This window comes from Eschscholzia californica, unplaced genomic scaffold (genome assembly GCF_041429995.1).
Source record: "Eschscholzia californica isolate CP2 unplaced genomic scaffold, dmEscCali1.0.p SCAF_1, whole genome shotgun sequence".
NCBI classification, from domain to species: Eukaryota; Viridiplantae; Streptophyta; class Magnoliopsida; order Ranunculales; family Papaveraceae; genus Eschscholzia; species Eschscholzia californica.
In genome coordinates, this window is record NW_028238198.1 from 34,134,866 (window position 1) to 34,158,127 (window position 23,262).

Sequence of the window (23,262 nt, forward strand, 5' to 3'; positions counted from 1 at the left end):
GGATACCCAATATTCCTCCCATCTCTACAAGTGGAATTAGTAAGGCAGTTTCTTTGCTGTTGACATGAACAGTCTTGAACGTGGTTGATGACAATAAAAATTAGAAAGAAGATGATGATGGTGGCGGTGGCAGGTGATTGGGAAATGAACGATGATGGGTGATAAGAGATGATCGTCTTCAAAGATAAAAATGAGGGGAGGAAGCATTTGAATTGGTCCATAAGAGGAATTTAATTTTTCTTTGTTGACATTTGAAAAGAAAAGAAATGTTTGACTTCGGATTTTGAAGGAATGAAAGCACACATGCTACAAAATTTGAAGTCTTAACTTGTTAAATTTTCTCCCCACAAAACAAAATTTAACCATCTCCTTCTCCCCTCTCCGTCTCCTTACTTATCTCCATAAATCACTCTCTGAAATTGATACACCTAAATTGAGCTATTACACATAATGCACACACTTCTTAGTACCTCCACAGTATAGTACAAGAGCTATTTTGAGTCAATTAATGTCGAAGAATCTGTTTCCGACCGCCATGATCTTGCAGGAGAATAAAGGAAAGGTTTGGGTGGGATTTGCAAAGCTTCGAGACTTCCTTCCAACATTTCCAACACTTTACTCATCGAAGGCCAACTAGAAGGATTGATTTGTATGCACCATAAACCTACAATTATCATTTTCTTTGCAACAACTTCTTGGCTCTCTTCAATCGTAATCCCTTGCACTCCAAGTCCCCCCTCTAGATTGAGATGATCGTAAATCCAATCTGGAAAGTATAGCTGAGAAGAGTGATCCTTCCCCACTTTCACATCAAAGTTCTTTCTACCCCCTACCATTTCTAAGATCATCATTCCATAGCTGTAAACATCTGACTTATGAGAAACTCCTCCAATGTTTCTGCTAAATACTTCTGGAGCAATATAACCTGCCGTTCCTCTTGCATCCGACATCGATATGATACTCTCTTTCCCAGGACACAACTTTGCGAGTCCAAAGTCAGAAATTTTTGGTGAGAAATCATCATCTAAGAGAATATTATGAGGTTTTATGTCGAAATGTATTATTCTAGTGCTACAATCACGGTGTAAGTACCCGAGTCCTCGAGCAATTCCAATAGCGATTTCGTATAATATTTTCCATTCAAAAGATGATTCTAATGAAATATTTTTTTTGTAAATGAATTTGTCAAGAGACCCATTGGGCATGAATTCAAATATTAGAGCTCGTTTATCCTTCTCATAACAGAAACCTAGTAGACTCACGATATTGATGTGACAAGTTCGGCTAATGCTTGCAACTTCATTCAAGAATTCTTCTCCGTTATTACTTGTGGATTTATTGGACAAGACCTTAACTGCCACCAAACGACCATCCTGAAGTTGTCCTTTGAAGACAGAACCATAACCTCCTTGGCCAAGTTTTTCTTTAAACGAGTTAGTGATTTTATCGACTTCTATGTATCTAAATCTTGTAGAAACAATGGATCCACCATGTCCAAAGAAAGCCTTCAGAGTCTGGTCATCATTTTCCTTCTTCCATGAGGATATCTTTCGCAATACCAGAATCAATAAACTCGCTGCAATTAGACTTCCACTTACTCCAGCTCCTATTGCTGTAACAGGATAATAGAAGAAATGAAGTGAAAAAAAATCAAACACCCTCTACTTACAACCAGCAAACATGTATAGCCGACCAAGTACGGATTTTATGAGTATTAACCTATTTGAACTTTCTTTCTTTTACTGCGTTTTGCATGATCTGCGGATACCCCATAATCTGCAATTAGAAAACCTGACGTTTATTAGTAACATTCGCTCAAGATACAAGCCGAAACCTCTATCTAAGCTCCCTAGGTATCGGATTACTTTGACAAATTTTCCTTTTTATGAAAACTGAAGACATACCAATTGTAGGTTCCCTTTTGTTCTCGGGGCGGCCATCTGCAGTATAGAAACAGCACCAGAAATATGTTTAGTTCGTACTGGTGATTTCTTACTAAACATGAAAGTAAAACCATTTATACAATTCTTTTTTTCAGATTCTGGCCTTTCTAACAAGCAACCCACTAAAACCATCATACATAAATTACATGATGTCTAAGGGATTGGAGATGTCATTGCTGTACCGATTGAACATCGGAAAGGTTAGGTAGTGTTAATGAGCAGTCGTCTGAAAACCCTCTTCTCCGACAACAGTTCACAGGTTCGTTTGTGGACCATACGACCTCTCTAATGGGCAGACCGTCTAGGTTCCGCCAATACTTGATCCAAGTCTTTGGACCAAGCAAAGAGAGTTGAGTCATGAGTCAATTGTAAAATCGGTTGGGTAGTATTAATGAGCAGTCGTTTGAAAACCCTCTTCTCCGACCAGGGCCGCCCCTGAGCCTAGGCGACCCAGGCCGTTTAGGGTTCCCAAATTTAGGGAGCCCCCGACTTATAAAACATTATATATAGATAGTATTATTATATGTATTATTTTATGCACTTATATATCAAGTCTATTTGAGTAGTAGAGTGATAGAGTGGTTGTTTAGTGAACCTCAAGTTAAGGGTGTGACTCCCACAACTTACATCATCATTCAAATAATTTTTTTTTAAGTAGGCACTAAAAGTAAAAATGCAAATACCAAATAAGGCAGCTAACCCAAATCTACTAAAATTAATTAAAGTTGGACTTCTAACAACAACCTAATTAATACTCTGCAATGCGTCCATTTAATTCGTCTGACTTTAGGCCCACTGTATCTCATCATCTCGATGTATCAATATGATGCAGGGGAATCTAAGACGACCTCACAAGGCCACACGATCATGGCCTAGTCGACCAAAGATTAGCAGTTTAGTATGAGTCCTAATTTAAGTGAATCTAGGTTTAGGAAGTTTCATTATTTCAGTATCTCTATTATTTAGGAAAGTCCAGTTTGTGTCTATCTAGAAAAGTTCAGTAATCTATAAAAGGAGGTCCAGTCTTTGTTTATGATTCATATTGAAGAGAAAAACCATTGAAGTTAATTAAGTTTTAGTTTATTTATCGTTTTCTTTACCGTTATTCGTTTATTTTATTGTTCTTCTTTAATTCCGCTGCGTCTACATCAAGTGGTATCAGAGCCATCAAAATTCTGAAATTTTTGTTTTCTCAAGAAAAATAAAAATAAAAAAATCTATGGATACATCTCCTCTTGAATGTTGGAAAAAATTTCCACGTTTATGTTGGGATCCCATTACAGATACAACTCAATTTTATATTGATCGAAAAGATGAAAGAAAAATTCATCAAGTTTCTAAAATTCCACTCTTCGAAGGTCAATTTCATATAAATTTCTGGATTCAACACATGGAAGATTGGTTCAGAACTCAAGAAGTTCATGATAAAGATAAGGTTTTTTGGTTGAGCAACATATGTCCGAAAGAATCTATGAAGATTTCAATACAATGCAATGGGGACTTATTGATCAAAGAAAATCGATCATTGATGATTGGGATACATTAAAAAGTATCCTCAGGTATGATTTTCTTCCTTTGGATGAATATTTATCTTATTTAGAAACAAAGATTGAATCGAGAAGGCAGTACTTCGAAGTTGATTCTATCTCTGTGATCAATGACATTGAAGAAGAAGTTTTTGACAAGATGAACAAAATTCTCTCAATGACCGAGGAAGAAGAAAGAAGTAAATTTTCTTCATCAAACCTAACTTCTATTCGTGATGTGAAGAAACCATGTTCGGACGAATTATTTGATGCATATGCAATTCCGGAAGAAGACATCCTTGTTTCGAATCATAAATTTTTTTCTACGCCATATTTAATGCAAAATTCGCCATATTCACCATCACCTCCATCTTCTAATTATACACCACAACCTTTTACTTGTCAATACCAACCGTCACCACCACCACCAGTGTGTTATACACTTTCATCTTATTATTATCCGACACCATCCGCAGAGCCACAACCACCACGACCACCACCACCGTACTCTTATTATACACCACCACCGTGTTCATCACCGGATTTACCACTGTATTCACCATCGTATTCACCACCGTCTTCGCCACCACCTCCGTACTCTTATTATTCACCACCACCTCATTCATCATATTATTCTACACCTACAATCGTTACTACAACTTTTGAAACCAAAAGAGGGAACATCGAAAGAGAACTCCTAACAGAAATCTTACCACCGCAACCGCCTATTTTCTCTTTCCATCAGGAAGCCGATGTGATTATTAATTCAATTGCTACGACTACTAGGGTTGACGATTTGGACCAAGCTGCTAGTGTTTTTCCTGAAGAAGATGAATGTGGAATATCCCATGGCCCTTCAATGGATACCGCAACAGCGAGACCTCTCGTCGCCATCCAGAACTCAGAAGAAGAGATGATTGTGGAGACAAGGACGAAGGAACTAAGTAGGTCAACAATGGAACTCGATAATCTCTACTTTCCTCAATCATTCCATGATACAACCATTAATGAAATCAAACGAAAATCCACTCCTCTCGACCTTCTCTCCCGCGACACCGTTGTCGTCTTGGAATAGTACGAATCTCCACTAAATCTCGATGAATTTTTTGAATTCGATGCATTACAAGACGATTACGAAATCAATCGGCATTTAAATCATATCAGAAGCTTAAAACAACCGACTACTAATGAAGTTCTATCTAGGTCGGTTGCAGTGAGGAATAAACGAGCCGATTTGGACGAGTTGGTAATTGAGGGAAATTACTTCTCTAAACATGGGATGAGAGATAGAGAATCTTATTTGCATCATGAGTAGATTGGTGAGTTTCAGGATCAAAGTGGAAGGGGTAGAGATAAGCCAGAGGAGAGATTGTTTGATACGTTGATTAAGAAGTCTGAAGAAGGTATTTTGGTTGCTAAAATTAGAGGTGAACAACAAAGATTATGGATTAATGAGAAGAATTGGGATGATAATGAGAGAGATGAAGAAGAGATGGAAGAAAAAGAATCAATAAAATCAAAAAAGGAAGAAAAAGAAGATGATGACTATGAGATGGAAGTGGAAGTAGAAAGGAAAGCAGCTAGTGACCACAACCCACTCCAATGCCGAGAAAAACTCAAACCGACCCTACTACACCAACTCGGACGACAACACAGATCTGATGATGTAAATTTGTTTGAGAAACTATGTTGGCACACTCAATTCCCACGAATGGCTAAGGTTTTTCTTGGGAATAATCATGAACCAATTCCAAGTTCTTGGTTTTCTTCATGGAACCAAGTGGAAGACGCACATCACGTGTTCGATAAAATGTCCCTCACGGGATTTTCACCTACTCGTTTGTTTCCATTCAAGAAAGAAGTCAATAGGACAAATTTTAGTGCTACACGAAATATTTCCGCTACAAAACTGAAATTTTGTCATGTATCGGCTAAGGTAGTATATGTGGGTTCTTTCATCAAATTAAAGGACGACGGGCGATGTCTAAAATTATTGGACGTTTATACGTTGGCATTGCTTTTGCGAGTATCTTGGCAATATATGATTCAGCTTATAGTTGGTGGTATGGTCAAGATTTGTCTTCTACGGATTTTCAGCAAATTTCGTGAAAAGTGGGAATTAAGGATCAGTATGGCAAAGTTCATCATATGCGGGTGCATCAAAAGGTTTTCTTCATCGAAAAGGTTCGGGACGAACCTTCTGGGGAAAGGGGAGTTGATGCAGGCGCATCTAAGACGGCCTCACAAGGCCACACGACCATGACCTAGTCGAGCAAAGATTAGCAGTTTAGTAAGAGTCCTAATTTAAGTATGATTCATAATGAATCTAGGTTTAGGAAGTTTCATTATTTCAATATCTCTATTATTTAGGAAAGTCCAGTTTGTGTCTATCTAGGAAAGTTTAGTAATCTATAAAAGGAGGTCCAGTCTTTGTTTATGATTCATATTGAAGAGAAAAACCATTGAAGTTAATTAAGTTTTAGTTTATTTTTCGTTTTCTTTACCGTTCTTTCGTTTATTTTATTGTTCTTCTTTAATTCTGCTGCGTCTACATTTAATTAAAGTTAGACTTCTAACAACAACCTAATTAATACTCTGCAATGCGTCCATTTAATTCGTCCGACTTTAGGCCCACTGTATCTCGTCATCTCGATGTATCAATACCTTGTAACGACTAACGTAGATCGTAGTCGATTTCTCAAAAAGAAAAAATCAAAACATTTAAACTCAATTAAATACTCAGGGAAGCCTAAAAGACACTTTAATAAAAGAACAAAAATCAAATTAAATACATATTTTTATAATTTAGTTTTTTCTCTTTTCCAATTTCTCTTCAATTTCACAATTTTATTTCATTCTCTAGAATCTCCACAAGGGTTTATCACACATTTACACATGAAGAATCATTTCAAGTCAACTACTTTATGCATATTGTTGATCAAGTTATTTCATCTAATAAAATTAGGTTTGAACAGTTTCAAGTATATGTAAACATTTTTGAGTTTTTATTTGATTTAAAGAAGTTAGACAATGAGAGTTTAAAGGTCTGTTGCACCAATTTAGAAAGTTTTCTTAAGGATGAACAACACGCCGACATTGATGGAGATGATTTGTATTCTTAACAGAAAGTTTTAAAGAGGGTTTTGCCAGATAATTTTAAAAGACCAATTGAAGTGTTAAAGTATTTGAAATTGATGGAAGGGTGTCTGAATGCGTGGATCGCTTATAGAATTCTTTTGACCATTCTGGTTATTGTGGCTTCTGCAGAGAGAAGTTTTTCAAAGTTGAAGTTAATCAAGTCTTACTTGCGATCTATCTTGTCTCGAGAAAGAGTAAATGGATTAGCTTTGTTATCTATTGAACATGCTGAGAATATTGACTACACACTGATTAGTGATTTTGCATCAAAAAATGCAAGAAGAGTGGTGTTTAAGTATTATTTGTTTCATGTGCAATTTTAACAACTATAAATTTTATAAAAAAAATGTCAAAATTTTATATTTTCCGACTTAAAGTGTAAGGGCCCCTGTCAATACGTTCGTCTAGGGCCCTCGAAAAATCAAGGCCGGTTAGTCCCTGACGACCGTTCACAGGTTGGTGTGTGGACCATACGTCCTCTCTAATGGGCTGACCGTCTAGGTTTGGCCAAAACTTGATCCAAGTCTTTGGAGCAAGCAAAGAGAGTTGAGTCATGAGTCAATCGTAAAACCCGGTGTGCCTTGATACTTCCCTTAGACAGTTTATATAGTTGTACAGATCAAATTATAAGAATTTATTTGAACACAAGGCAAACTAACTACTACTTACTAGTCAACAGTTGGTAGCCCAAGTGGTTCCAAGGTGTTGACATAAACTCCAGAAATCCCTAGAGGTCTCAGGTTCGAATCCCAGAGAAGGTGGAATCTTTGGTTATTTGATTTGGGGTTATTTGATTTGGGATTATTAGGGTGTAAATAATGTAGTTGGGCTTTAAGCCATTGTCATGTTGGGCTATAGGCCCGGTTCTTGTTTCAGTTTGAGTGGGCAGTTATTGAGCGTATCACATCTTTGATGTATCAATGCCAAATGTAACGACATACGTAGATCGAAGTCGACTTCCCAAAAAAAAAAAAAAAAAAACTACTACTTACTATAACATGAAGTCGATCCATACCCACACGTTCCTCCTGAGTTAATACAACTCACACAGAGTTAATACAACTCACACACGCATCTATCCCCGTTCGAGCTTCACTATAAACGCCGTAAGTAACATTGAAACCTTCTCTCAATATCGGAAGTAGTTTTCTTGGATCACTTCCTAATCTGCCAGAATCCGATATACTAATCGGAACTTCCATGTTTTCTCTACAACTAGGATTTACTCCATCACCTGGGGTTTTACTCCAAAAATAAGCATCACCACTCAATGTTAAATTCCTTTTGCAATTAAACTTGTTGGCTGTGGGTAATCCTCCAGATGATAAGCAATCATAATAAAGGGTTAGATTCAAATACCCATTTTCAGGAGTAGTGAAAATGGTTGAATTTAGTATTGTGTTTGTGAAATTCTCTGGACAAGCATCATCATCAACAATAAAATCTCTTCTGGTTATATTCATGATTCTCTCAGCTTGATTGATTTTCAGAACTCTGTATTTTTGAGAGATGATCTCAATTTCAGTATGTTGATCATCATCATTACATTCTAATTTGTAACCTGGAAATCCACAGTAATCAGGTCGATTTTTACCATAAAAAGGGTACCCAACATTAATTCCATCTCGACAAGTGAAATTGTTTTTGCAATTTTCGTACTTTTTTGAATCATCATCAGTTTGTTGCTGACATAAACAATCTTGAAATTGAGTGATGAAAACTAAAATAAAGAAGAATGTGGTAATAATGGGTGGTCGGAGAATGAAAGATGATGGGTGATTGGAGATCATCTTGAGAGATGAAGATGAGAGTTGTTGAGAGATGAAGAAGAGTTTAACTATTCTAATGGAAAGTTAGAATTTGAAGGATATAGAAATATAGGATGCGGCCGTGTTTACTTTTTTGCTATTGTTCAAAGGAAGAGAAATTTCAGTGTTTTCTTTTTTTACTTTACTCAGGTCTAAAATGGCAACTATCAACTTTAGATACAATGATTTTGTCGGTTGGTTCATACGTGATTGATACGGGTGTAATTGGGCGTAGGGCTGGGAAAACGGCCCGAGAGCCCGAGGCCCGCACGATCAAACCCGGACCAAAAGAGAACCATGGGCGCTCGAGACCCGGTTCGGGTAAGTCCAGCCCGATAATTCGGGCGTTCATAGGCGTGGTACGGGTAGGATCTCCCACCCGTCACCCCGCCCGAAAACCCGCACATTAAAAGCCCGACTTGAAATACACCCCAGGTCAAGTGAAATTTAGGGTTCCCACTTCCCACTAGGGGTGTACTCGAGTCGAGCCGAGCCGAGTAGTAAGATGTTCAAACTCGGTTCGTGTATTTGACTGTCGAGTTCGAGCTCGTTCGAGTAATTGTCCACTTGTTCAAGCTCGGTTCGAGTATCTCTTTCCCTTTATTCTCAAGCCGTCTCTTTCCATCCCTCTCCAAGAAACAGCCACTATCTCTTCATGGGAGGTTGGCCTAAACACCCACTATCTCTTTCCCTTTCTTCTCAAGCCATGAATTCTGTAAGTCTTGTGATTGAAGATGGATTGGTTTACATCAGTCCTGGTGCTAAAGACAGACTCTTTATTTTTTCTTCTCTTGATTTCTATATGTTCCAGCGAGTTGTAGATCTAATATGAGATATTTGATGTATTTAAAATTTCAAATCTTGTTTATTCTATCTAAAAGTTTTTCTAGGGTATTGAGGTGATCATATTGGTACGGTGAGGAATCAGACTTCCATGGATGATGGTGGTAAGATTTTGGTGAGAATGGAGGATTTCGACCCGACGCCGGAATCACCCGAAGCCCGCTGAGCCCGAATAAACTAGTGTTTATGGGCGAGCAGTATGCACCACTTTGTTGTGATAAGCCCGGCCCGATTCACCCCATGTTTGTTAGAGTACACTTAATTTGGGAGCCCGACCGGCCCGACCCGGCTCTTTTAGTGTCCGAGAACGTTTGTGCCGATTCCCACCTCTAATTGGACGGGTATGGGCGTCTAGGGTAGGGGTGGGAATCGGGCGGGTGCGGTCAGGTTCGGGCATCCTTTTCACGGGCTCGGGCTCAAGAAATATATGTCCGCTCGGGTAGTCGGGCAGTTCGGACCGGACAATTTGTGTGATTTTTGTGCCCGCGGCCCGATTCAGCCCGCTTGGGCTTTGGCGGATGCGGGCGATCGGGTAGCGGGCATGAGGGTAAATTTTTTTCTTTTTCTGATAATAAAAAATAAAAATTCAATTTCAAAAATACAGATTATCATTTTTTGGAAGTAAATCAACATTTTAACAACCGAAGCAAGGTAGTCCTTAATCCTTATGAAATACAATACCACCATTCAAACAAATCAAAAGTAAAGAGATGAAAGTGTTCAACACCACAAAAACCAAAACTTTAAGCCAATTACTGTTGGAGTTTCACCTGCTATATATCAAGTAATTCTTCATATGATAAAGCATATACTGCTCCTTGTCTCTTACAAAGATGAAGACATAGACAGTGAACAGAGAGCTAGAGTGGACAGATCTGATATAAAGAGATTAATACATGACAAAATATGCCATGTATATCAATCTACACATGAACTTTTACAGAAAACAAAAAAGATAGAAAAATATGATGGGAGAATTGAGTTATTTAACGGCTAAATCTGATGGGAGAATTGAGTACCAAGTTATTTAACGGCTAAATCTTGTTCTTCATCAAAGTTATTTGATGTTTTCTCTCCTTAGAATAATGTCTCTGTCTCTCTCTGAAGAAGTCTTTTTCCATCTCTCTCTCTAAAGAAACCCTAAGAGTAATGAGCATCAAGGTGGTTTATATATACCTAACCCTAACTCTGATGGGAGAATGAGAAGCCAAAGAGTTTCAACCGTTGGATCACACCGACCTAAATAGGTTAAATCTGGCGGGTTCTCGGGCGGGCTTATCGGGTCAGACGTCGGGCAAAGAGCTCTGCCCGAGTCCCGCCCGCGGTCGCTCGAAATTTCGGGTCGGGTAAGCCCGAGTCGGGTCCTCTTCAGACTCCGGGTTGCCTCGGATCGGGCGGTTAGGGCCGGGTTTCGGATTTCTGGACCGTTTTCCCGACCCTAGTCTAGTGGCACTTAAAGTTCGAAGCAAGCGGATCAGGCACCAAACTTCATTGGGTATTAGGGTAAGCGGGTTACTAGGGGGCTGAATTTTGAAATTTGTCTTGCCCATTGTCCGCCCAAACCTATTAAGAAGCTCGGGTAATTCGGGTATGGGTGAGGGGGTAGCGGGTAAACCCATAACTTGAAAAAACTCACTTCTTCCTCTCCATTTATAAAGTCTACAAACACCTTTCCTAATTCTAAAGAGCCGATCTCGGACTAAAACTAGAAGTTATTTGTGTTGTTCATTTTAAGAATATAATCTCATATTGAAAACTAATGAAGAAGGTGGTCAATACGTGGACACCTAATTTTTTTATATAGACAACTATTTTCAGGTCTGTTGTAAGTCAACCATGTTTGATTCAGTTGACTTTGATTTAATATGGAGATAATTCTATAAAGACTTGAATTTTAACACTAATTAATCTAGGGACCATTATTAGAAATAAAAAAAACTAACTATTCGAGTATGTTGAAGGCTTGAAGCTGAACACATCGTCGTCTCAATGGACGACAAACGATCTTTCTACCAACCAAACCTCCTTCATGGAGGTTATTAATATTAATGGAAGGAGGAGGACCATAATTGGTTCCAACTAAGAGAGAATGGTTAAAGAGAAAGTGATGTCGTTATTGGAAAACTAAAAATCTTCTCACCATCTATTGTTTTCTTGGACAAATTTGTGTACTTTCTTAATGGATCATTATTTGATGCTTTACCTCCTGATTTGATTTGAAACAATAGCCAATCACTGTTCTCCGTCACTTTGACGAAGATGATTATGATGAAGAAAAATCTGAAGCGGGTTTTAATTCTTCGATGAACTGAGTTTTGGATTTTATTGCTGTTATTTTTTTTATCAATTGAGTTTTGGTTTCGGGAAAAACTCCCTAAAAGTAGCAGTTTACTGCTATTGGCTTCGGGGAAAACACATGAAACAGTAGCAGTGATTGCTATTGTTTATGGGTGAAATCCAGACGTGGGATCTTCTTCTTGTTTGATACAAAATATCAATTTTCTAGGGTTTTTTTATTTCAAAAGATTCTAGAGTTTTTGCTGTCATGATCAACAATGTCTGTCCAAAGTTTATCTCTCTACAAATTTGTGGGTGATGAAGAAGAGTGGAATAAAGTTAGGGTTTATGGAAGAAAAGAAGGAGGACTTCAAATAAAACTTCTAATTCTTAGAGGACAAGAGTGAAAATAATAGAGTGATGTTCCCTTAAAAACGGTTGTCCCTAGTTTTCCATATAAGAAAATTGTTTGTCCACCTATTGGCCACCATGCAGAATTCTATGAGATTGTGATAATATAAACTTATCTCACTCCTTTCTCCCTCATAGCCAAACACTACTTAAATAATCCTACTAGGAATTTTCTTGGGGCAATGCAAAGCAATGCAAGGTTTCGCATAATTGCCCTTAAACACATTGTTTATGATCTCAACTGGGCCTAGCAACATGGACGGTGGGCTTCTGTTAGGTTATGGTGTCTCCTAGTGTTCTAAACAGAATCTCAGACATCTAATGTCTAACACTAGTATCTCAGGATCTCATGCATAAGCAAATAATGAACTAAGTAAATAGAAATCGTTACCTTAATTACTATTTCCCACGGACTTAAACGGTTGAATATAAGAAAACCAAGAGCTCCAATTGTTGTTCCTCTACTTGAGACACCGAGTAATCTACTTGGTCACTCACCTCAATTTAGCTATAACTTTAATGTTAACTAGACAAAGAACACCTTCGACGATCATAGTTGGTTTCTAGCTAAACACTACGATCCCTAAATCGCCCGGACTTGATGATCTTCTTCATCAATTGTCTTATCCGACAAATTGCTCGCATTGCATCTTTGCTCAGAGGCCATCTCCTTCAACTTCAGCAACCTAAAAAGTTGATGTAATTTGGTTGTTTATCACTGAGTGATGCTAAGTGGGTGCGGGCATGGGCAGGTGTGCGGGTAAAGGTTTTAACCCCTGTCTGCTCATCAAAATTCGATGGGTTATGCCCGAGATGGGCGCGGGCGTCCATGGTCCTCGTCGGACTCAGGTGCCCGTGGGCTATGCTGACTAGGGTTCATGTTACAGAAAAAATTTGTGTCTGAGGATTCCTCTAAAGAAGCCCCATCCTTTTCCTTTTAGCATATCCATCTCTTGGGCCTCAGACTGAGCAGTTTGAGCCCCTCAGATTGAGTAGTCCGAGAGGGATGCAGATTTCAGTAGGTTGGTCACCTCTGACTGGCCTAAGTCTGTGTTGTTCAAGTCCAACACAAATTAGGCCCAGACTGAGTGCCTTCAGTCTGGGTGCCTTCGGACTGCAGTCTGGAAGGCGTGAGAAAGAACTAGGCCATCACTTACTTTTGGGGTGCCTTCAGATGCTTGAGCAGCCCGAGAACTTAAGAATGAGAGTTTGAGCCTACGAGAATAGAGTAGTTCGAGCGCCTCGGACTAGTCTAAGTCTGTGTGCCCAACACAGTCTGAGGGCCCAATCTTGAAGGTATGAAGAGAGAAATAGGGCAATAGTTATTTTTTGGTCGCTTGTAGACGCTCCTGGTGTTGAATTAAGCCGTTCGAGGTACTCAGGATGAGCATTCGGAGGCCCACAGATTGGAGTAGTTCGAGCGCCTCGGACTAGCCTAAGTTCGTGTTGTTCAAGCCCAACACAGATTACGCCCAGTCTAAGTGCCCTCAAACTGCGCAGTCTAAAAACATGAAGAGAAAAGCGGGCCAAGAGTTACTTACTGTCGCCTATAGACGATCTCGATGTCGTAAAAGAAATCCCATTTACCACCCATCAAGGAAACACGATTAGTTGATGCCTAGCCTTTATGATATGGCATATGACCATCAGAGCGTTTGTACTCGTCAAAGTACAGTTTAGTTATTTGTTTAGAGTTTGTGTTTTTTTTAAGTTGATTCATAAATCACACAAACATCCGTCCAAAACACAAGAAAGATAGAAGGACTAAATGTTAAATAACAGCAAAAGGAAATCAGTTACTCCTCGGTACGAATTCATCATAAGCCAAAATGTTAGGGGTTAAATTTGCATTTCTGGTGCAGTAGGATAGAGATACCTGTCTCCCCCGAACCTTCACACGCGACAGATTGATTTCTTGTTCTAATCTCCACATGAAAGATGTAGAGTCGTGATGTGAAATCTAGTGAACCTAAATACTAGGCTAACTAGCTTAAATTAAAACTCGCCAGTGTACGAACCGTATGTGAATATGGTATGTGTTACGAAGTCGATCCCACGAGGATTTGTTCGGGATTTGTTTGGGATTTGTTCGGGATTAAGTCTAAACCTAAAACTAACTAATAAACTAGGAAAGAAAATAGTTGATTTTGAGAAGATGTTGGAAAACTAAAAATTGAAACTTAGAAAACAAAATAAATTTATGAGGAAAACTATAAGTTGGTCAATTCACGTGGGGAGTAACCCAAGTATTCCTCTTCAGTCCCTAATAATCACGAATTGCCCCCTGTAGAATGCACAACTACAGAGCGCACCTCATATTAACTATATTTTTGGAACCTATTCAATTTTCAATCACCAAGTCACCAGTCAATCAAATATTAATAACTTTGTATTTTAGGGAGTTTCCTGCAAAAACCATGTAACTTAAATCATTCCACCAAAATTAACATGTAAAGACTATTAAATAAAGTCCGAAAATGGAGTACTTTAAGTACTCATCAAGCCGCCCGATAGGAGAGTTATCATCACCATCGAATCTCCTTCAATCTCCACCCCATATAAGTGATTTGTTTCCACCATTTCTAACCCTAACCAGAATAATCGCATTTCACTGTGAAGGGCCGAAATGGGTGAAAAGATGGTCGTTCTTGAGTCAATCACCTCTCCAAAACTATCCCTCATCACTATTATCGTCGATGCTCCTTCTCGACAGAAAGCACCATCGATATTAATTTTAAAGCGACCACACGAAGGTGGTCTGGGGTATCAACCTGTAAATCAACAAATAAAGGAGTTGCAAGTGTTAGGTTAGGGTTTCGTTTAATCTCTACCTTTGTTAACCACCGAAGACGATCCAGATCCGAGCTTTGTTGCCTAAAGTGAAGTTCATTATGATTCTTCCACCAGATCCAGAGCAGATAAGTGTGTTAGGTTTTGTGGTCTTCTAGTGTTGGTAGTGGAATCTCAGACATCTAATATGTCTAACACTAGTATCCCCAAGATCTCATGCATAAGCCAATGATAAAAAATAAGTTAAACTAGTCGCATAAATACCTTTATCGCTAGTTTTCCCCTTGAACCTTTCCTATCGCTTTTGAGAAGACCAAGAGCTCCAATTGTAGCTCCTATACTTGGGACACCGAGCAATCACCTTGATCTGCCACCTTGTTGCTAGCTAGAACACCAATGGTGGTTAGATGAAGAACCCCTTCTTCTTTGACTAGATAGATAGTTGAGAAGTTTCCCTCTTTTCTTCTCTACTTGATGTTGTAGAGATATAAAGCTTCTTGAGAATTTCCCACACCTTATTCAAGTCTCAAGAGACCTTATATAGAACCCTAAGTTAGAGTCTCGCCCTAATTAGGTTTCCTAAAGTCCCTTTTGAATAAGATTTAGGAAAGAGTCGAAAAAAGAAACTAGTTTCTATTTTCCTCTTCTCCTAGCTTCGGATAGGTCCCCTTAGGGTAGTCGGCCAAGCATGACCGATCCCTCTTATGGGCCCAAAACCCCTCTTAAGTACCCCGACCCAAAATCTCTTATTTCGGGCCCTTTGCTATATCTTTGCCCAAACTTCTTTTAGGCCTTTGGGACATATTTATGGGTCTCATCCAACCATATATGTCTCATCCCTCTAGTCATATCTTCCGATCAAGTTGACGTTCTTTGTGTAACCCGATGTAGGATCCGGACGAAGTTAGCCGCGAATTGCTTCGTGATTCGACGATCGTAGTTGGTTTTTAGTTAAACACTACGACCCCTAAATAATCCAGACTTGATGATCTTCTTCTTCAAATATCCTATCCGAAAGATTGCTCGCATTGCATCTTTGGTCGAAGGACATCTCCTTCAGTCTCCCACTTGTACTTAGAATAAGTGCAATGTTCTATTCCCGTATCAATTTGTATGCCACTTGATACGTCAAATCTTCCAGACTTCTTGATCCCGAGTACAACTGTCAAAATGAATAATTAACCTTTTAATTCATCCGAGCGCGGCCGCGCATTTTCAAATGAATGCTACTCATCAAGTGGCTTTGAGATATTTTTCCTAATTTGGATGACACAATCCATTCTTGTAAGCTTCATGTCTGTCATGTCTTCCCCAATATCTGTTTTTATGACATCTCAATATAGAAATTAAACTTATTTATTGTTTCTCCATAATACTTAGTACAAAGATCATGTTTAACTAGAAAATAAAATAATCTAGATTAGTGCCTAGAGAAGACTCTGGTCCCTTTCAGCATGCTTAGCAAGCTTGGCTTCTTTTCCCTCTTGGATCTTTCTCGTTTAGCCAAATACTTAGTTCCCAGTTGCTCCTATTCATTCACAATCATTTGAGCATTAGGTATCTCATACCGAAATGGGATATTACAGTATTTGTTAAATTAACACACTTGTTTATACCTGAACTGGAAACCACAGTTTCGTTCTTCTTGTCCTCATGGAACTTAAGGCAGTCTCTTTTCCATTGTAGTAGAGACACTTGGAGTCAGAAGTAGGGCATTTGTCTCTGGTTATAGTAACTTGTTTGCCTTTTATTTTGGATGCTAGCTTCTTCTTCTGTTTTAACCCTTTGTTCTTTAAAACAATTAGAGCCTCGTTCTTTGGTTCTATTATTGCTACGTTCTACTCAAATCCTAGGAGCATCGTATGAAGATCCTCTTGGGACTTATTCCATTCATTCATGTCGTAGTTCATCTTCAACAAATCGAAACCACTACGAAGGGAAGAAATGATCTTATCGGTGGCTTTTTCTTGCCAATATGGAAAACCTAGCTCTTTCAGTCTTGTAAATGAGAACCGCTACTGGTTCTCATTTCTTGAGACGCATACTTAGTAATGTCTTAGTGGTCATGATGTGACATGAAAATGTCCCATCTGAATCTCTTAACTTGGGCTAGTTAGTCCATCTCGAGCAGTTAGTCTGATAAATTATTTGTTTCTCTTGTCCAGTTGTCTTCTACAAAATTGAGTGCGAAAAATAGATAAAATCGGGAGAAAGACATACTAAGTGTGTTTTAGTCATTTGGTGATTATTGTAGTCTGGTGAATTGGATGATGTCGATGATCTGACGGAAAGTAGGGGTCCAAGACGAACACAACAACAAAAACGAGAGTCCAATCGAAGTTCGGATGGGAGAATTATAGCTAGTCAAAGTTTGGGTCCAAATGTTGACCAAAGGTCAACACAGATCTCTCCAGAGATGCGTGTCGCAAACAGAATGGTAAGATGGAGAATTTTCGGTACGGTGGTGGTCAAACGCGGGGCTATTCGGGATCTGCTCATTTGTCTGATTCTATGTAACGCAATGCAATATAAAAGGTAGTCCGCGAAGATCAGAGCCATAGGCGGTTATCAGCTTCCATCTGACAGTCAGTTTATTGAGACGCACACTAACTTAGTGATACATGTTATACCGGATCTTCTCAATTCTTAACAGCTTCAATTGACGTGATTAATCCCAAGATTTTGGGACTTCTTCTCTCAGTTATAGAGATATGAGAGATGCTACAATGACTTAGAGGATGACTTAGAAGATGACGTGGAATACACTAAAAAACACTAAAAGACAAAAAAAATTCAAAGTTTGACTATCATGGGGACCGTTTTTTTCCAAATGAAGAAATATGTCATCCTCTAAGTACCAAATTCTAAGTCACTCTATCATTTCCCTAGAGATATTAGTGAGAGGATTAGATTCGGCTAAAAAATCTAGAGAGATGGAAACAAAAAAACAAAGAAGAAAAGAGAACAGTTAGAGATTTTCGAAGAGAGAAACAAACAGATACCGGCTGAAATTATTTCCTTCCTCTTAAACGATTTTCTTTCTCTTAGAAAATTGAGAATCAAGATATGAAAGAGGAAGTATAAAGAGGTGTTGCTTGACGAAATTTCTCAGAGAAAAATCGTGAGAAATCTTGAGAGAGTGAAAACGAGAGCTAGAGAGTGATTGAAGATATTTAAGAGAGAGAATTCAGAGGTTCTTCTCTGGAAATATTATTTCTAGATAAAGAGATTTGTGGATATTGGAATTTTTCTGATCTTCCTATAGAGATAGATTTTGAAGCTGAAGTTTTGGTAAGAAATCTGAGACAGAGTGAAGGATCGATGGGGTGGCTGCTACTGGATTCGACTGGTTTATTTTCTTCTTTCCTTATAAACATCTCGGTTTTACTAGAGAGTGTATCCCTCTTTTGGTTGAACAGTAAACCACATTGAGCAGAACATACGTGTTCTGTTCTTCACTCTTCTTCTCTAGAGCATTAAAGAAAATTAAGAGAGAAAGAGAATAGTAAGAACAGAAAGTTAGAACAAAGGTTTTAGAAAGAGTGAGCTCAAACAGAAAATCAGAGGGAGAGAGAATTGTAAAGAGAGTTCTAGTCTTCTTCATCTTCTTCTCTTATATGTAAAAAAATAGAGAGAAGTTGTTCTTCTTCTCCTCTGTTAGAAGAAATTATAGAGAGCGAAAGAGAGAGGAAGAGATAAAGGAAGAAATAGAGAGTTTATTCATCATCACTTTATCATTCTTCTTATGGGAGTTTCAATTTACGGAAAGAAAAGGGGAGAAGGGATAACAATATTGGTGCTTTCTTTTCTTAATTTTCTTGTGTTCTTAATTATCGTGATAAAACTCTTCTTTAAGATTTCTTTGATTAATTTGATGAACATGAGTAGCTAGATCTCTTGACCCGGATTAGATGAAACCTTTCATGTTTAGTATATAGTTTTTCATCTTGACGATCTTAATGTGCTCTCATCATAATCATAGTGATTTATCTTTCATTGTTTATGCTTCTAACTTGATCCATCATTATTAGATTAGGTTCTTTTATGATTGATACTTGATAGAGTTGATACGCAATAGTTAAAACTCCTTGATGTTATAGATGAGTTCGATCTTATTATGATACAGTTTTCATGGTTGTGCATCCTATTTGATCCACCATCATTAGATTAGATTCTTTTATGGTCGATGCTTAACTTATCATCATTCGAGAAATCTAATTTGTAGTTTCATTGATGATTATAATTTTATTTTGACCATGATAAGGTGGATTCGAAACCTAGGCATACTCCCCATTTGAATTCCTTTTATTGTTACCTATCTTCGTTGATTGTCTCGGTATTTTATTACATTAATATTTTATCACCAAAACCACTTTCAAAAACAAAATCGTGTTACTTCAAAGTCTTAGAATAGGTTTCACTTAGTCTTCGTGGATCGATTCCGGTCTTACCGGGTTTTACTACTTGACGCCCGTATACTTGCGGGTGGGGTGACCTTTTAGGGTAACTTTTCAGGCCCATCAAGTTTTTGGCGCCACTGTCGGGGATTAAGTTTTAAATTTGTTATAATCTTGGAAAGTTTTATTTTTGGTAAGTTTTGATTTTTTTGGTCACTTTGACTTGTTTCTCTATTTTTGGTGTGAAGAACATTAAGGAGTGAAGGAGAAGGCGCAACAAGGAGGAGTAGTCGAAAAGAAAATATTTACATTTTTTTCTTGTGAGAGAGAGATTTTAGACTTTCTGGATTTTATTTTTGGATTTAAGTTTTGACCCTAATTTAAGGGGCTTAATTGTAATCGAACCCAAAGAAGCCTCGAGTTCGAACACTTGAGGCAAGAGTGGTCCGAGTCGTCTACAAAGATCATTGCCCTTCTTGAATGGGAGGTAACTGTCTTAATCACCCACGAATATCCTGTAAGTGGGTAATTGTGTGTTTTGTGTGCCTAATTGCTTTGACCGGACTGTTTGGTGTAAGCATTCTAGTAAGGGAAACAACCAGTTGAAAGATAGGAGACGGATTTCATCACCGTTCTCTTGCCCAAATAGGTAACAACATTCACGATCCTAAACCTCAACAAAATTTAAAATCTGATTTAGACATTGGCCTCTAAAGTATCGAGCTCATAAGTTCTTTGAACAATTCAGGAACTCGATTTTTATTTGGGCATTCCAAAAGGGAAAGTGTCGTACAATTCTTTAAAAAGGCCGCCTCGAGAATAGGAAATGTTGCCAAAGGTAGGACGGCTATCCAACTTTCATAGTTGGCTGTCTCCTGGAGAATTGTTTGACCATAATACTTTGACGAAGTAACCCTCATAACAATCATAGTTCAAGCTCTGTTACGAAGCAGGAGCTGTCTAGATTTTTTAGGTGAATCTGACTAACACATTCACTAAATCTAAGGCTAATCAACCTGTTGCTAGATTTTGTTTAGGTTGTTTGGTGGAGTCAATTTGATTGTGTTTGTTTCCTATAGGATCTTCGTAGTGATTCCTTGGTTTTTACAAAAAAAAAATTTTTAAGAGAGATAGATAGATCGTGGCCCCAACATAATGGCAGAAGAGATGAGAGTTCTTCAAATCTACCATAGTGGTACTTAGCAAATGGTGAGAATAGTGTTAATCATCCTAGATATAATGTGCATAATTATGTTCATAGGGATTATTATCAACCTCAAGAAGGTTATGAACCACGTTACAGATATCCTGATAGATCATCTTACATGCATTATAGTAGAGAGTATTACGCTCCAAACGTGTCCTAACCTCAATGGGATGACATTAAAACTGATGACTCTTACATGCATTATAACGAAGAGTTGTATGCTTCACACGTGTCTCAACCTCAATGGGATAACGGTAAACTGTTGACTCTTCATATTTATTACACGAAGCTATTAGTATGCTTAGGAGAAGTAACGAAGAGTCTTATGCTCCACACGTGTCTAAACCTCAATGGCGTAACGGTGAAACTGTTGACTCTTCATCTTTAGCATCATCTTCATAACCCAAACTATTAGTATGCTAAGGAGGAGTAATGAAGAGTTTTATGCTCCATACGTGTCTCAACCTCAATGGGATAACAGTGAAACTATTGACTCTTCACCTTTAGCATCACCTTCATTAGTCCAAACTATTAGTGATCTTCAAAAGAGTACTTTCGAGTTTTGTCAGAATCTAGAAAAAAAACTGAAAAAATTTGCAAAACTCTACAAGAAATAACAACTAGAACTACAGAAGAGGATTAACATGAGAATGTAGAGTACGGTTCACAATATCTCGTATACGATGATGATGAGGATACAATTTTAAAGGAGTACAGTTCTCTCGAAAACATCGTTATTGAGACTAAAATCTCAGAAACGATAGAGCCCAATATTGAGATATCCTCTCATTGTACCGAACTTGAAATCCATTTAGACTATAATGAAGAGTTTACTAGGGTTGAAGATGAGTTGAAGTCGTTTGACTCAACTAAGGATGATGAATCATGCTTGACCAAATTGCTAAATGAGAGCATTGACGAGCATTGACACGGATAGAAAGACTATCTAACCCGACTTCTAGGGATTGTAAGTCTTGCTAGCAGGGTTTCTCCATTGAAGGAATCCGAAGTACCTGTTTTAGAGAACCCTAGTTTAAGTCCAGGTGTCATTGATAGTTCTCTCGATCACTTTTCACTTTGTCCCTTAAAACCATGTGTAGACTTTGAAACACTCACTCTCTGTGTATATCATTTATATAAATACCCCTTCTATTTGTTATGTACTCTCTCTGGTGCGGTACCAAACTTAACGACCTTATTGTCGTTCAAGTTTGGGGATTGCCCTTCTTTCTTGATAGTCTCACCTACACTATCACCAATTTGTAAAAATGTGAGACTATTGTTTACTGAAAAATTTGTGTTTTGGGTGGACCCACAAATGTATCGATTATTGGTTTACAGTTAGTCACATATCCGTAATCTAGTAGGTATAATTCTTTCTATTTTTCGACTCAATTTGTTCTGTCTGGTTGAAGACGTTAAACTTAGCGCTTTCTGGGAGGCAACCCACGCTTAGGACGTTGGAATCTGGTAATATATTTCCCTCGACTCTATTATTTTTTTTGCATAGTCTTCAGAACATTGAGGATAATGTTTGGTTTAAGTTTGGGGATAAGGGATTGAAATTTTTGCTATGTCCTTATTTCAAAAATTCAAAAGGGTTTAAAAATTTCAAATATTTTTAATTTTTGGACGTGAGTCTAGTTGTTTTTGCTCGTTAATAGTTATAGAGTCTAGTTGATCGAGCTATCCGTTTGCTAAAGGTTTTTCCATGAATTTCGAGCCTTGAGGTTGTCAGTGCATTAGCCTCGTGAGTGTTAGATAAGTGAAGAATTGACATTTCTACGAGAACTAGATTGATCATTAGTGGAGACTTAACCCATGTGAGATTTTGAGCCTTTCCTTTTGTTTTGAGTGATCTCTTCTGCGCTAGAGTGAAGAGCTACTCAACCTCGCAATGCTAAAAATAGCTCATTGGATCTCTTGAGTTCAAATTTTACAACCACTGAGGATGTCCTCAAGAAGCGAACCTTTCTCTTATAGTCTGAGAACCAAACTACTCAAAACCTTCAAGTATTGTCAAAATTTGACAAACATTATACATAATTTACGGAACTGTTCATGTAGTTCATAATACAACATATGATTTTTTTAATGTATGTGTATTTATGTGTGTAGATTTGATATAACAGATGGAATTTCAAACAGAATCATCAAATCAAAGTAAGTCAACGAAACTAAAACCTGATGGCTCGGATAAAATATTTACTGAAGTTGGTCAGTTGTTTCCTGGTGGTGCAAAATCATTTGGATATGCTCTTCGACAATATAGTGTAACTGTTGTTTGTCCCGCTCAAGACTACAAATAGAGAGTACATGGATGAGCACCATCTTTGAACCAGAGAAGATTTTGTACGCTTTTTTTGTAACAGAATGTAAACGATGTGTAATGTAAAAGAAATTACGTGTAATTTATTTAACAAGACCCACATACATTTGATAAATTACGTTGTATACATGACAAATGATGGTTTCCTAGTCTTAAATAACACATAATTTACGTATTTGTTTCATAATTTGTATTCGATGTACATTTATGTATGGGTAAAAACGAAAACAAATGTTGCTTTAATATTCCCAGAAAAATATACTATTTCCAAATCTGAAAGTTAGCGAGAAAAAGCGATATATATGTTTTGTATATTAACTCCCAAATCACGCTAAATTGATCCCAGAAAATATACTCTTTCTAAATCTGAAAGTTAAGTGAGAGAAATCTGATTTGAATCGAAAAAAAATGTACATAGTAAGATAGAGAAAATTGATTTGGTTTCCAAATCTGTAAAGAAGAGAGAGAAAATTGATTTGGAAATATCCGTGGTGATGGCGTTTTGTTTTGGTTAGGATTTTGGTTTTTGATTGATTCGGATAATAGGAAAGAGAAAATTTGATTTCCAAATATGTTTAGAGGAAAGAGAAATT

The 23,262-nt window shown here is 37.9% G+C and overlaps 1 protein-coding gene across 1 annotated transcript; it reads right to left on the reverse strand.

The window, feature by feature from the left end:
• Nucleotides 1–444: 444 nt before the first annotated feature.
• LOC147566285 (LEAF RUST 10 DISEASE-RESISTANCE LOCUS RECEPTOR-LIKE PROTEIN KINASE-like 2.4) lies at nucleotides 445–8,474 on the reverse strand. Its single transcript, XM_086654051.1, has 5 exons — nucleotides 7,657–8,474; nucleotides 2,056–2,065; nucleotides 1,905–1,940; nucleotides 1,720–1,776; nucleotides 445–1,612 (listed from the first exon to the last, which is right to left on the reverse strand). Exons 1-5 carry the CDS (start codon nucleotides 8,395–8,397, stop codon nucleotides 492–494), a joined length of 1,965 nt encoding a protein of 654 aa, XP_086510177.1. The 5' UTR covers nucleotides 8,398–8,474; the 3' UTR covers nucleotides 445–491.
• Between the last annotated feature and the right edge of the window lie 14,788 nt (nucleotides 8,475–23,262).